Here is a 13,703-nt window from a genome sequence, read left to right on the forward strand (position 1 = left end):
CATTTGGGGGAGGGGGGGGGGACAACCTACAAGAACTATTACCTGGAAGAGGAATGGAGAGCGCTGATAGCTTTAACATCATTCCTGAAACCCATGATCTTGGGACTAGAAAGAGGATTGACTGTAAAGCAATGAGTGAGGCATTGTGTCAAATTCATGGTGTCATGTCATTTTTTTTGGTAGTTGTATGCAAAAGTTTGAGCAACCATGGCCAAACCACTTTTGTTGATTTTTAAGAATTATATACAACCTCTGCAGCAAACTATTTAAAAAACACATGATAGACTCACCCCATGCTTAACAGTTGGCAAGGTGTTCGTTTCATCAAATGTTACCCTTTTTTTTTTTCTCTAAACATACCTTTGGTGGTTATAGCCAGATAATTCCATTTTTACTTCATCAGTCCACACAGCCCTGGTTTTCAGTGTGCCTCTGGCTTATCTAGATGTTGCATTGCATACTTCCGATGTTGGCTTTTGTGAGGTAGCAATTTATGGAAGGTTTCCCTTTCCTTAAGAAGCTTCTTCCCATTCAGAAGGCTCACCCAAGAAGCTCAATCAAAGGACAGGCTCACTTTTTCTCCTGGTTTCAGGCCTCCTGAAGGCAAGCTGCACGTGTTTGAGGCAAGACGATGGTTAGTGAGGGAATGTCTGGTTTCAAGTATTATGGTGGACATCACCAGCGTGTACCTAAGTGTAGTGTGTCTCTCCTTCCCGTCTTAGAAGCTCACACAACATGCTTGCTGGATAGTTATTGAATGTGACCGTGACTGTTCACTTTCACTAAAAGTATGGGAACAGTCTCTAAAGCAAGTTAAAACAATGTATTGGTTATTACTGTAACATACTGCTGTATTTTCAGTTTGAACATCCATTGTGCTTAATCCAACATTAAATGTTTGTATAGGACACAGCTGAAATGGAACAATTAAGACATACATTTCTCTAAAGCAGAGGTGGTATCAAGATCACATTAAAAAAAAAATCATATCCTAAACTAAAACTTATTCTTGCCTCACTTTTGCAATAATAAACTCTGTAGTTTAAACTTTATTTAGCATCACATCATATCCAGTACATGGAGCAAAAGGAAATTTCCATAAATTTATATGATAAATGTTTTGGGTTTATGTATTATGTTGGCATTATAAGAGGAATACATCCAAGACTTTCCCAGAGTACTGAAGAGCTTCTTGCAATAGCCATTATAAAACAGGTCCAGAAATAAATCATTTAGGTCTGGAATAATCCTACACAGTAGTGAATATGCTTTGGTATTGCTTAAATGCTTGGACAATTCCGTAAATGAGGGGTAAACTCACAAGACAAGCTTCTGGTCAAAAGCATCTGGACTGTTTTTCATGGCTTGCTCTGTTCTTGGAACTTCAGTGCGTGCGAGAACAGGAATTTCCAGGAAATTTCATTTAGTGCCTTTAACTTTGAACAGGAGAATCTAAAAGTCAATAATTTTATCAAATTAAAATGTTCGTGATGGAAATTAAGCAATATGCACTGAACTTCTGTGTACATTAAAAAAAAAAAAAAAACAGGGAAGCAAACCATGTGAGCAGTTAATAGCAGATCTATGCCTTATACTATATAAATACTTTACTGTATTACTTACTCAAAACTTGAGTATTACGTGTCAGACTTTGTGCCATTACTGAGTGAGTCTGGACAAAAGAAACTTTTCAGATCTTTTTTCCCCCCTTCATAAAAAGGCGGTGCAGTATAATAATAAATCAGCCATTTGTTGAAAATTAAATTTCTTTGTGGAAAGTGTTCATGGTGGGAGACGGACCTCTTTGGATTTCAGAGAAAAAGAAATATTTAATGTTAATAACAGAGTCAAAATTCTAAGACATTAACATGTCCTGCTGGATCCTGGTATGCTTAAAAGACAAACAAGTGTATACACACGTGTGTACACGCACGCACATCCAGCTTGGCAGAACTTTCAAACTTTCAATCAGCAGCTTTAAACACTGAGCTAATGCCATATTGCTCTTTATACAAAAACAAAAAAAAACTACACAAACATCACTATCCACATGCTTAAAAAGTGATTAGAAGAAAATACTTGATTCATCTTCTTCCCTGAAGCAATGATGGTTGTACAACATTTACTCAACAACCCAGTTCCACCCTATTCTTCCTCTGGGAAACGTGTCCACTCTAGTTTTGGAGAGACTTGCATGCTCTCATCGGCTCTTTACAGAGTTTCCTCTTCGTGAAAAATCCTATTGGAGCACAGTGACTCTCACTAGCTTTTCTCTTGAATCTGGTCAATGTGGTGATGACACATGGAGTACTAATGATTAATATTGCTGTTGAGTCATCCACTAGGAAGAATCCACAGGGGGGTTAAATGTATAATGGAAAGCAGACATCCAAATCTGTCCTACCAGCTTAGAATCACCTGCTTTCCATGAATACACTTTCCAGGCCATACAGTTTGCCTTGAGAACATAATACGAAGGCTTGGCCAAGATATAATACTAATGACTAATAAGAGCTGGGAGCCTGTTATGAGTACAAGCAAACTGCTGACACAAGATTACTACATTGTTTGAATAAGAAAGAAGGAACCAAAGAATAAAAGAAATACTATTGTGTACCTTAATTCCTCAGTTTAGTCCGACAGCTAGGACATCGGGAGCATGAACTACTATTAAATGTAAAATTTATTACATTTATGGACAACACAGTGGTACAATGAGTAGCACTGCTGCTTGAAAGCTCCAGGGTCCCTGGTTTCATCCTGAGCTTTGGTTACTGCCCATTTTGAGTTGGTCAGTGTTCTTCCCCTCTCTGCATTGGTGTCTCCAGTTGGCGCTCCAGTTTCCTCCCACTCTATCCAGTAAGTGGATTGCCGAGGTTAAATTACCCCCCCCGTGTGAATTGATGCGCATGATGCCCTGGCACCCCATTCTGCGTGTTTTCTCAGCACATGCCCCAGTGTTTCCGAGATCCACTGCAACCCTGACTTGGATAAAGTGGTTCAAATGAATTACATTTGTAATACTTAAATGAGTTACTATGAAATTTTTGTTCTATATTTTAGGGGTTAAACCATGCTGCAAGGAAGAAACGTATAGCGCAAATTATAAAAATACACTATGTCCAAAAGTCATCGTGAATCCCATATGTGGGTCTTCCCTAAACACAAAGTAGGAAGCACATGAATGTCTTTGTATACTGCAGCATTACAATTTCCCTTCACTGGAACTAAAGGTGCCCAAACTTGCACCCAGCATGACAATGCCCCTGTGCACAAAGCAAGGACCATGAAAAGACAGTTTGCCAAGGTTGGTTTGGAAGCACTCAAGTGGTCTGCATAGAGCCCTGACCTCAACCCCAGTGAACAGCTTTGGGAAGAGGTCAGGGCTCTTTGCCCAACTTCACCATTGCTCTTGTGGCTGAACGGGCACAAATGCCCAAGCAACATCCCAAAATCTAGTGGAAGGCCTTTCCAACGGAGTGGAGGCTGTGAAACAGCAAAAGAACCACCAACTCCATATTAACGTGATGCGTTTGGAATGGGATGTTCAAGAAGCATGTACAAGTGTCGTGGTCAGGCGTCCATATAGTGTACACTGGACTCAAACACTTGGCTACATTTTAACAGAATTTTTGCCCAGTGTTTGCTGTAACATACCATATCTGCTTAACTTGACAATGTTATGGTTTCTGCATCACGACCTTTCAGTTAAGGCACAGTCAACTTGAAATTCATTAAGGTCCCATTTTGGAAATGCCCTCCCACCCCGCGACTACAGATGGCACTATTGCGTTAACTTCAGCTAGGTTTCCAAGTCAAACCAATCATTCACACATCAAAGTGATTGACATGCTCTTTTACAAACCACTTACAAGCATTTAATGACCTTTACAAGCGAGGCCATTTACTTCCTCATCCCTCAGTTGCCTAGGAGACAGGATACACATGTGAATGATATTGTCTCTCAAGTCAAACATCCTTGATGGCTCTTCAAAAGGCATACTTCAGCTCAGTGGTTCATGTAAAAATAACCACTCTGTTAGTCTCCGGGCTTTCATTGGCTTGGGTAGGATGGAATGTGGAGTTAAACGCAGACACATCCACTGACCAAAGTATTAAAACTGACGTGTATATGGGTTTCACCGCTGCTACTTTGGGCTCTCGACCCCTTTACAACAACTCTGGCTTGCTGCGTGACAAAAAATGAGAAGCCATAAAGTCAACGCTCAACTTTTCCACCAGACTGGATGTAAAATTATGAGACAAGTGCTGTGACTTAATAAACAAGAGAGATGGAATTAACAGCTGACCTTGCATGGGTGAGTGAGAAAATAAGACCCTCATTTAGCCCCAATGCGATTCAGCAATTACAAACCAACCCAGCGTGGTCGGAAACCAGAGCTGCTTTTCACAGCGCTGCTCATTCTCGGCCTCTTAGGAGAGAAAGTTCTCAGTTTTATGTACTGGATATGTCCATGGTTTAATTAGTGGCAGTGCTTCCGGATTTCCAGAAGTTCCAGCTGGATGATCAGTCTGTAGAGCTAGCTGTGCATCAGCCTGACCTTGTTTCTTAGTGAGAGCTAAGTTAAGTGTGCCAGCAGATGCCTCCATAGTGCCTGTGGGTTACAGCACAGCCTTAGCCATTTTGCCGATCTAGAAACAGTTAGCTGAGAGTGGATTACATGAACATAGTAATGGTCATTATTATTCCCTTTATTACCATTATCACCACAGTGGTCTGAGGGTGGTCTGATCTGAAAAGTTGGTTAGAACAGGGAACACCGTGTTCAGACTTAACTGCTGTTCTCTCATCATGTGGAAAGATGATGATATGCCACGCGAGGAGCAGCTGGACAAATCAAAAGGACGTGCCAAGCAACCTTCAAAAAGGGAGAGGTCAAGAAATGAAAGGGGTGATGCACGCTTCACCAGTCACAGCTTACACGGAACTAAATCACTGAGATACTGAAGCTTATGGATGTTGTTCAAATAGTGAAATTCTTTAATTAGAAGGACAGGTGACCAAAATGGACAAAAGTCATGAAAAACAACAGAACACGTACTCGTTTTCAGACTAAGCCACACCTGACCTTCCTATAAATATCATTCATTCACTGCCTATTCACATTAGCACACCTGATCTTGTATTAATCATCTACATGTACTGTCAAAAACACGATTAGCCCAGCCAGGCATTGCTCATGTATCTGCATACTGCCTATATACACCTGTGTATGTTCCTGACCTTTCAGCCCTTGATACGCTGTTTTAATCCCGACAGATTTATAATAAAATTAACATGTGGAATGACTGGGGGTCCTTGAAGGCTGGACTGCTGGACAAGTAAGGACTGGAAGAGGGAGGGGAGGGGGCGAATCACAACAGAGCGGGAGAATATGGCGGGGCGGTCGGGGTGGTCCGGTCCGCTTTGTGGGTGGTGCTGGGCTGCAGTGTGCAGGGAGAGCTGCCATGCTGTTGTGGTGATTGAGGCTAAGGAAGAGAGAGTTGAGGCTTAGGACATGGTGATCTGCATGGACTCCAACATCTCCTCTACCGCCTTCATCGAGCATTTGTTCTCCTTCTTCCCACGGCCAGCGAGCTGAGAGACAGAGGAGAAGGGGAGAGAGGGGGAGGGGATTGAAAGAGAATAAAAGGTTGAGGCAAGGACATTGCCGAATTCATAATGGTTCTCTACAGATCATGGTTTAACACAAACCTTGTGGTTCAGTCAATTCAAGAGGAAACAGAGATCACCTTACAAATAGGTTATGTTAAATGACAAGTATTTAAAAACATTCCATATCTCACTGCACGTACCGCATCCAAGTTTCAAAGGATGAATAATGTGTAAAATGAATTCACTTAACTGAAGCCATAAACTTGCAATAAAGAATGGAACAGCTCCACAAGTTTAGTGCCAGCTCTCTGACCCCTGTGGATTCTGCTCTGACGTGGCCTAATTGAGTTGCTAATTGAGTCTCAGAGGTCATCGTTTCTCTCTTCTTTTGCCCTCCGTAGTGAACAATGTATGGAGGGAACAAATCTTAATGACTCAGGCGCTTACTGGTCTATGGTTATTTGCCCAAACATGCCACCTCTCACATACACAATTTCTCCATCCAGTATGACTCATCCCAAGAAACCCTAAGCACTCCTCTGCTCTATTAAAAAAAGGACAAAATTGACCACTTCAGCCACGCCACAACCTTCCACATCCCTCCACCCAGCCATACTATGGACCCAAATAAATTAGGCCAAAGGCCCTGCACTCAGTTTCTCCTCATTAGGCTTTCTGAGAAGCATACAGAGAAATAGAGGACATATGCCCATCGCTTAGCTCAGCGCTCTCTCCAATGGAGAGGTGCGTGCGTGCGTGTGTGTGTTACAGCTGTGGGTGCACTGGCACTAGCCAAGGAGAGGAGCATGTAGTTAGAGTGAACTCACTGGGTAAACAGCGCTAGAAAACAGACAGAGCATGGCTGAGCACAGCGCAGTGCTGTTTCTGGACGGACACACACATTTCTCTGCGTTCTCACTGATAACTCATTAGCCCCAGAGGAATAGAGAAACACTACTCCTCCCCACCTTCCCTCATCGCACAAACACACTATGAAAAATGGTACTGCCTCACTGGGAACCTTGCTGGATAAATAGGCTGATATGTAACAGAGACATATTGCTGCTTTCTCTGACACGTGAGCGTCTTAAAGTCTAGAGTCTTACTTACTGTCCGAATGCAAGTATTCAAACACGCTAAGCCTTAACACAACTATAAAAGATGATTTTCGCTCTCAATAGGGTTGTTACAGTGTCATGGCTCCCAGGTCCTATTTAGATTGGACCAGTTTTACATGGGGAGCTGGGGTAATATAATTATTACCAGAGTGTCTCTGGGATTTTAGTCCTGTCGATATCAGTTATTTCGGTAATTTTTTATGGACTGTGCTTGCACGTCTTGAAAGATTACACTGTATAATACACAATCTATAAAATGTCCGGTAGAAATAACCTCAAGTAATAGATTTTATATATATATATCCCACCCAAACTGGCATGCTGCTAACAATTCCATTATATCCTGCGGGAAAAGGTGTCCTGAGCTTTCTCCTTTCGTGTAAAGCAACAAGAAGCGTTCTTTTTTATCATCTCCCACTGAAACCAAGTATTAGTACAGTTTAAAATGCAGAGCAATAAAATATAGACAATATTTAAAAAGATGTGTCAGAGATGTGATGAAGTGTTCAGGGTAAGGATTATCATCCTTTTTAACAAAGCATGCCTGCACAGCAAGAAATACCTGTCAGTCGCTTGTTCCAATATATTTGATCATTTGAAAAACAGGTGAGTTTGAACAAAATGTACCATGTTCTATGTTGTGCAACACATCTAGATGTATACATCAGGAAATAGCTGAAATTCTGATCTATTGTCTCATAGTCATGTTTTGATCTCAAGCACAAATGTGTATAGCAAAAATAAAAAGTATTGGCTTTGCTGTTCCAATACTTTCTGAGGGGGCTGTATCCTTGTCTTGCAAGTGACATCAAAGCAAAATAGAAACCCGGATGTCGGCCATGTTGGTGGATATACAAATGCGGGGTCAAGTGACATTCCACACAAAACACAGTCACGCGTGCGCAACTCTCTTTGTTTTTCCACCGCTTTAAGCGTTCTTTTAGCTATGCCATATCTTTGTGCTGTATAGGGTTGTGGTCACAACAGTACTCGTGACCGTGGCACGTTCCAATTTTTTAGAATTCCGTCCGTGATTCGGAAAGAGTGCGAGGAAACTCTGAGGCTTAGTACGGAGAAGAGATGAGCATGGCTGAACAACATCGGCAGGGCTGATTTAACAGACGCTAAAACCAAAACAGCTCATGTTTGCAGTAATCATTTTATCTCCGGTGAGATTCAAAAGCTTTCTCGATAATATCATGGAAGAATTTTATCGCGTGTTGCTAGAATTTTGCTATAAAAGGAGTGTTCTCTTGTCATGGTTCACGCAGTCATTGCTATAATTTTAACCCGTGTATTATCATTTCGCTTCTAGGAGCACTAGCAAAATTATATGATAGAAACAATCCAGACTGGGCACCCAATCAGAACATGGGCTATGTTTTGTCCAAGGTCGGACTTGATTCTCCGGCAGCCAAACCAGATAGAACGCGATATCTGGGTACTCGATGGTCGGTAGAAGCGTCTCATCTTCAGAAAAGTCTGACTTTTTTTAAATAATATGGGTCAAAACCACATATCTATCTTCAATTTGTACCGGATCTTTGCTCGACCATTCAAATCGTGATAATACTGAGAAAGTTCAGCATTGTTTACAGACACGCTTTCAGCGGCTGCCATCCTAGTTGCTTTGTATATCCACCATCATGGCGGACGCTCATGACGTAACGCATTTTGATCATGTGGTTGCAAGTCATCTATATACATGGATGTGCAAGCAGACTTTTGGATTTTTATTTATTTTTCACCACCAGCCTATGCTTGCTTTATTTATTTATGTTGATTAATACCGTAATAACCCTGAATTTCAAACCGTAACACCCCTCGCTCCTAATATTTGGAATTCACTTCTTCAAATTCTCACTGATCTCTTTTCTATTTCAGATTTTAAAACCAAACGAGAAGCACATCTCTTCAATCCCCATGCAGATGTGTATGATGTCGCCCTTTCTCCTGCTTAGGTATCCTACATCCTTTTATTTTGTTCCGACATGCTTTCCATCCATTCTGTGTCATTTTGATTATGGTTATTTGTTCTTTTTTAATCCTATTATATTTTACTTATTATATCACTTGTATAAATTCGGATTCAAATATGCTTCATCTCAGAGTCATGTCCTGATTATTTTGTTCTATTTATTTTGCCATAACTCTTATTTCTGATTTCTGTCATAGATTCTGTAATATGACCTTAAAGTGCATATCCTGGACCAATTTCGTGTTTTTATGCCTCTGCCACAGTAAGGTGCAGGAGGCATTATGTTTTCAGGTTGTCCGTCTGTCCTGAAACCTTGTGAACGCGATCTCAAAGGCTAATGAAAAGAATTTCACCAAACTTTCACCATTTGTGCACTTTGGGACAAACATGAACTGATTAGATTTTGAGATCAAAAGGTCTAAGGTCAAGGTCACTCTGAGGTCAAATGTCTGTCCGAAAACCTTGCGAACACAAGGTCTCCAAGGCTAATACAAGTAATTTCACCAGGTCAAGATTACTGTGAGGTCAAATGTCCACCCCCCAAATCACAACTTAAGGCGTGTAGTCTACCAGGTGGAGGCATCCCCATCGACGCCGTTGGCGTCGAGTTTTATCTAGTTTTATATGAAAGTATGTCCCTTTACACACTCATCCAGAAGGGTAATTTTGCACAAGGCCATCTGTCTACAGCAGAAAAAAATAAAATAACAAAACGCATCTGGAAAAATCCCAAGGGAGTCTGGAGCCAGATTCATGACATCACGTGCGGAAGCGCCAGCAGGCTGCGAGAGCTTGCATGGGTTCAGTGCACAGCCTGTGTAGACCAAGTTTAGCAGCTAGCGATTTTGCATTGAAATATGGAATTGTCACCTGAGCTTCTAAACCCACGGATTCATGCATCAATGCTCATCTATCATATTTTTTCTAATTACTATTATGTATTGATATATTTCTTCATTTAGAAGAGTACTGGCTACTGTAGGAGAAAGATTTCATAAGCTACACACACAGAATCGGCTAAGCAGGGTTGTATATACATTTAATGTGTTTGACAGGTCCCAAGATCTCAAGCCCTGACACGCAGATCCCTTGATACATGTGAAGTGTATTATCGCTCAGTGCTTTCGTGTTGTTTACTTTTGTGTGTGTCAATAAATAACATTATCCGTGTACCACACAAACACAGGAACACCTAATTTAGAGGATAGTCTCTCTCATTTCTTACCCTGGCAACAGTCAACTTGTGAATCAACGATTTTCTTGGTCTTTTTCTCGGCTCTGCTTTGGTCCTCGGCTTCCAGGTGCCTCGCACGAAGCGCTCCCATTTCTCTCTCATTGTCCGGTCTTTTGGAAAACGATGAGTACTAATCCCATCAAGATTGGTGTTGCTACACCCTTCTACGATACATCTGTTAACCATTTTAATAATTACGTGATAACGTTGAAGAAATTTGCAGAAAACCACCAGGTCGTTTTCTCATAAACAAACCAGCGCTGACGTAGGATTCAGAGGGAGGCGTCCCGCACGCGACGTCACGAAAATCAGTGTTTGCCGGGAAATCCAAATGCCGAGTTTTTTCAGAGGCGGACCAATTCGCCTCAAATGGCTTGATTTCAACTGGATTTTTCTAGTATTGTGCAAGGTAAAAAAAATTGCACAAAATGCGACAGATATTTGACCAAAGTTTAATATAAAATAGAAGAAATGCATTGACCTTGCTCCTGAATTTACCCATGATATGCACTTTAAGCTTGAGAAAGGTGCTACGTATATAAAGAAAACATTTTTATGAGATCTTTAAATCTCAACATATTTTTGTTAGAACTGGTTAGAACGAGGGTATTGTTAATCATAAATGAAAATTAAGTACATCGATCCAGTTTGAATGAACATATCTATCTCTGGGCCATATCCCATTGCTTCATATGCTCTGGGTGAAAAAAGACTCTAAAGCTGCATTTCACTTCCAAATAAGACGCCGTCAGCATGACAGAAACGTGAGAAGTTAATAATAGCCACCATTTATTGCACTGAAGTCTTTTAAAGTACAAATAAAGTATTGCAAAAAAATGTTATGACATGGAATATGCTGCCTTCCACAGTTAAATGCTTTATAGCCCTTAGTCATGGAAAGCTCACTGAAGTGTGACGCAATAATATCCAGGCAATACTCGTCCCTTATAGCCCGGGGAACACATTATTGAACTGAGAGAAGAGCAGAGTCATTTAAAAGTACTGGAATCACAGAAGCAGCCTTGTCACGACAATTTTCACTGACCTCCTAACAACTGTGGTAACATGTCATTTTGGTGACGTACTGCTTCGACTCTCCCATCACATAAAGGCAGGTTAAGCACCAGGTAGGCGGCCCTGTAAACCTCTCGACATTGCCACACCTTAAAACATCCATCAAGCTGACAGACACTACTTAATGTCATTTAACTTCGTTTTCAAAGAGACATCAAAGCACGACGGACAAACCTTCTCTTCAAAAGAGTGCACAGGCTCTCGGACTGCAAAACAGCATGGAAAACGCACTCGAGTGTAAACTGCAAGCAGCATGCCCCGGCAAGCGAATTCTTTAGAAAGGTGGCGCAATCGCATCCTGCGTTTCAGACCTCGCCTAATTCATCTGAGGTAATGTAGGTAAGTCTAACAGGGAAGCAGTGTGCTTCTTACCCTTCACCACCAACATCAGTGCCTGGGGCACACTAGCTTTTAATATGCTCAGCATTTATATCTCCTCTCATCTCATCATCTCTAGCCGCTTTATCCTTCTACAGGGTCGCAGGCAAGCTGGAGCCTATCCCAGGTGACTACGGGCGAAAGGCGGGGTACACCCTGGACAAGTCGCCAGGTCATCACAGGGCTGACACATAGACACAGACAACCATTCACACTCACATTCACACCTACGGTCAATTTAGGTGGGGTTTACATTAGACCGTATCAGCGGATCATCAGATTAACGTTTTTAAAACGATTCGCGTGCACACAGCAACGCCAATACACGATTCGCGTGCACACAGCAACGCCAATACACGGATACGCTCGGCTCCGCAGGCATCCTGCGCTCCAAATCACTCCGCCCTGAACAGCGAGTGCCCTCTGGAGGGTGCGCACTCCGGCCCTGCGCAGCTCACAGAGTGCGCGAGTGAAGCACACGAGCAGTGATTCGGGACAAATAGCAGGAAGTGAAAGTCCACGCCGTTTTTCAGCAGTCGCGTCACATGACCAACGTGGCATGACCAACGCCAGCGAATCAGGAAGGTGGCTGTCACAGTGACGTTGTCCAATGACGACGTCAGCTAGAGCTCAGCACAGCGTATCCTCGTTCCTCAATGTTTACACAGCACCGGATCAGATACGTAATGGGTTGAATACGTGGGCCCTGGCGGATTCAAGTTGTTCCGCCTGTGGAGTCGTTTCCCGGCGTTTTAATGTGAACGGACAGTGCATCCGCGACGAAAACGAGACGGATACGGTCTAATGTAAACACCACCTTAGAGTCACCAGTTAACCTAACCTGCATGTCTTTGGAATGTGGGGGAAACCGGAGCACCCGGAGGAAACCCACGCGGACACGGGGAGAACATGCAAACTCCACACAGAAAGGCCCTCGCCGGCCACAGGGCTCGAACCCGGACCTTCTTGTTGTGAGGCGACAGCGCTAACCACTACACCACTGTGCCGCCCCAGCATTTATATATTTAAAAAAAAAAAATCCACACACTTTACTGTGAAATTGCTCTGTGTGAGCCAAAGTTCATGTTGGCCAGGGGAGTAGAGTTTAACTCATCTCAGAGCAGGCAAAGAATTTAACACAAGAATTTCCCCCCAACCCTGACGAGGCTTTTTAACGCAAAAACGGCGTCATCCTAAACCAGTGCCCTTTCCTTTAAATCCAGGTTTCCTATCAGCTTCAAATAAATGCTTCCAACTGACAAAGCACTGATCCAGAGAGTGGAGAAATGAAAACAGTAAGATTGATATCAGTTATTTTTAGTAAGGAAATTCTACCTGCCAACCACTGACACTGTAACATGCATCATGAGATTGATAATACTTTTGGGACAGGGAAAGACCGATTGGAAGAGAGGAATGAGATTCGGGAGCACAGAAAAACTAGGCTGATCCACGTCAGTGTAAAAGTAAATGGCTGTTATTCATCACATAACCCCACATTCTTAAATGTCCTTCATTTACAGTGTCTAATCATCTCTTGGTCAGACATCACTGACGGGACTCTAATACAATGCTGAACCTTCCACTAACAGGATGAAAATGGGGCATGGGGATTTTTAACAGGAGTCCTCTTGACACAGGAGGTACCGGTATACCAAGTGTGTGTGGGCTGAACAAGAACCTCTTTATTACGCATTTAAATCATCGATGTTTACATCAAGTCATGTACGTTGCCCTGATGGCAGTTACTATTAAATATACATTTATGCTTCGTGAGCTAGAGAAACAGCATAAACCATTTTAGTGATACCATCTGAGCAGCACTTCAGTTTTTCCTTTCGCAGTATCCTTACTCCCCTCTGTCATTTACTGATGTTAGTGGTGCATATTTTCCTCTCACCGGGCCCTGACACCAGAATTTGGCACAAGCTGGTATGATTCATGCTGAGGGGGAATCGATAGCAGTGCTTTAACAAACATAGAACAGCTGTGTAGCAAAATGCTGGGCCATGTGGGCTTAAGTCAACACATTAGCTGAGCCCGGCTTGGGCAAGAGTACTGAGAGTGGATCCAGTGTGTAGGCAGAGCGGAGAGAGAACGGCAGCTGGATGTGTCTCACCTGATAGGCTCTGTTGATCTGAGAGGCAGCCCAGGCAGCATACTTCACATTGTCCTTTTTTACTTTTGCGCTCACTTTAGGGCTACTGGCTATGTGACTTGCTGACTAGAAAGTGAGAAAGATAAAGTGCAAATTAGAAAAAAAAAAAAGGGGGGGAATCCCCTATGATAAGGGGAAAAAAAAAA

At 42.4% G+C, this 13,703-nt stretch overlaps 1 protein-coding gene across 2 annotated transcripts in view; it reads right to left on the reverse strand.

The window, feature by feature from the left end:
- Positions 1–4,972: 4,972 nt before the first annotated feature.
- The window catches only part of emc2 (ER membrane protein complex subunit 2), an 81,920-nt gene continuing 73,189 nt past the window's right edge, over positions 4,973–13,703 (reverse strand). The window contains exons 10-11 of one of the 2 annotated variants that reach the window (XM_060922286.1): positions 13,519–13,623; positions 4,973–5,599 (exon numbers count right to left, since the gene is read on the reverse strand). In XM_060922286.1, coding sequence (XP_060778269.1) covers positions 5,513–5,599; positions 13,519–13,623 — 192 coding nt within the window. In that variant the 3' untranslated portion in view covers positions 4,973–5,512. The remainder of the gene's footprint in view (positions 5,600–13,518; positions 13,624–13,703) is intronic. The other variant, XM_060922287.1, reaches the window with a different exon arrangement.

The sequence above is a fragment of the Neoarius graeffei genome, chromosome 5, assembly GCF_027579695.1.
Source record: "Neoarius graeffei isolate fNeoGra1 chromosome 5, fNeoGra1.pri, whole genome shotgun sequence".
NCBI lineage: Eukaryota > Metazoa > Chordata > Actinopteri > Siluriformes > Ariidae > Neoarius > Neoarius graeffei.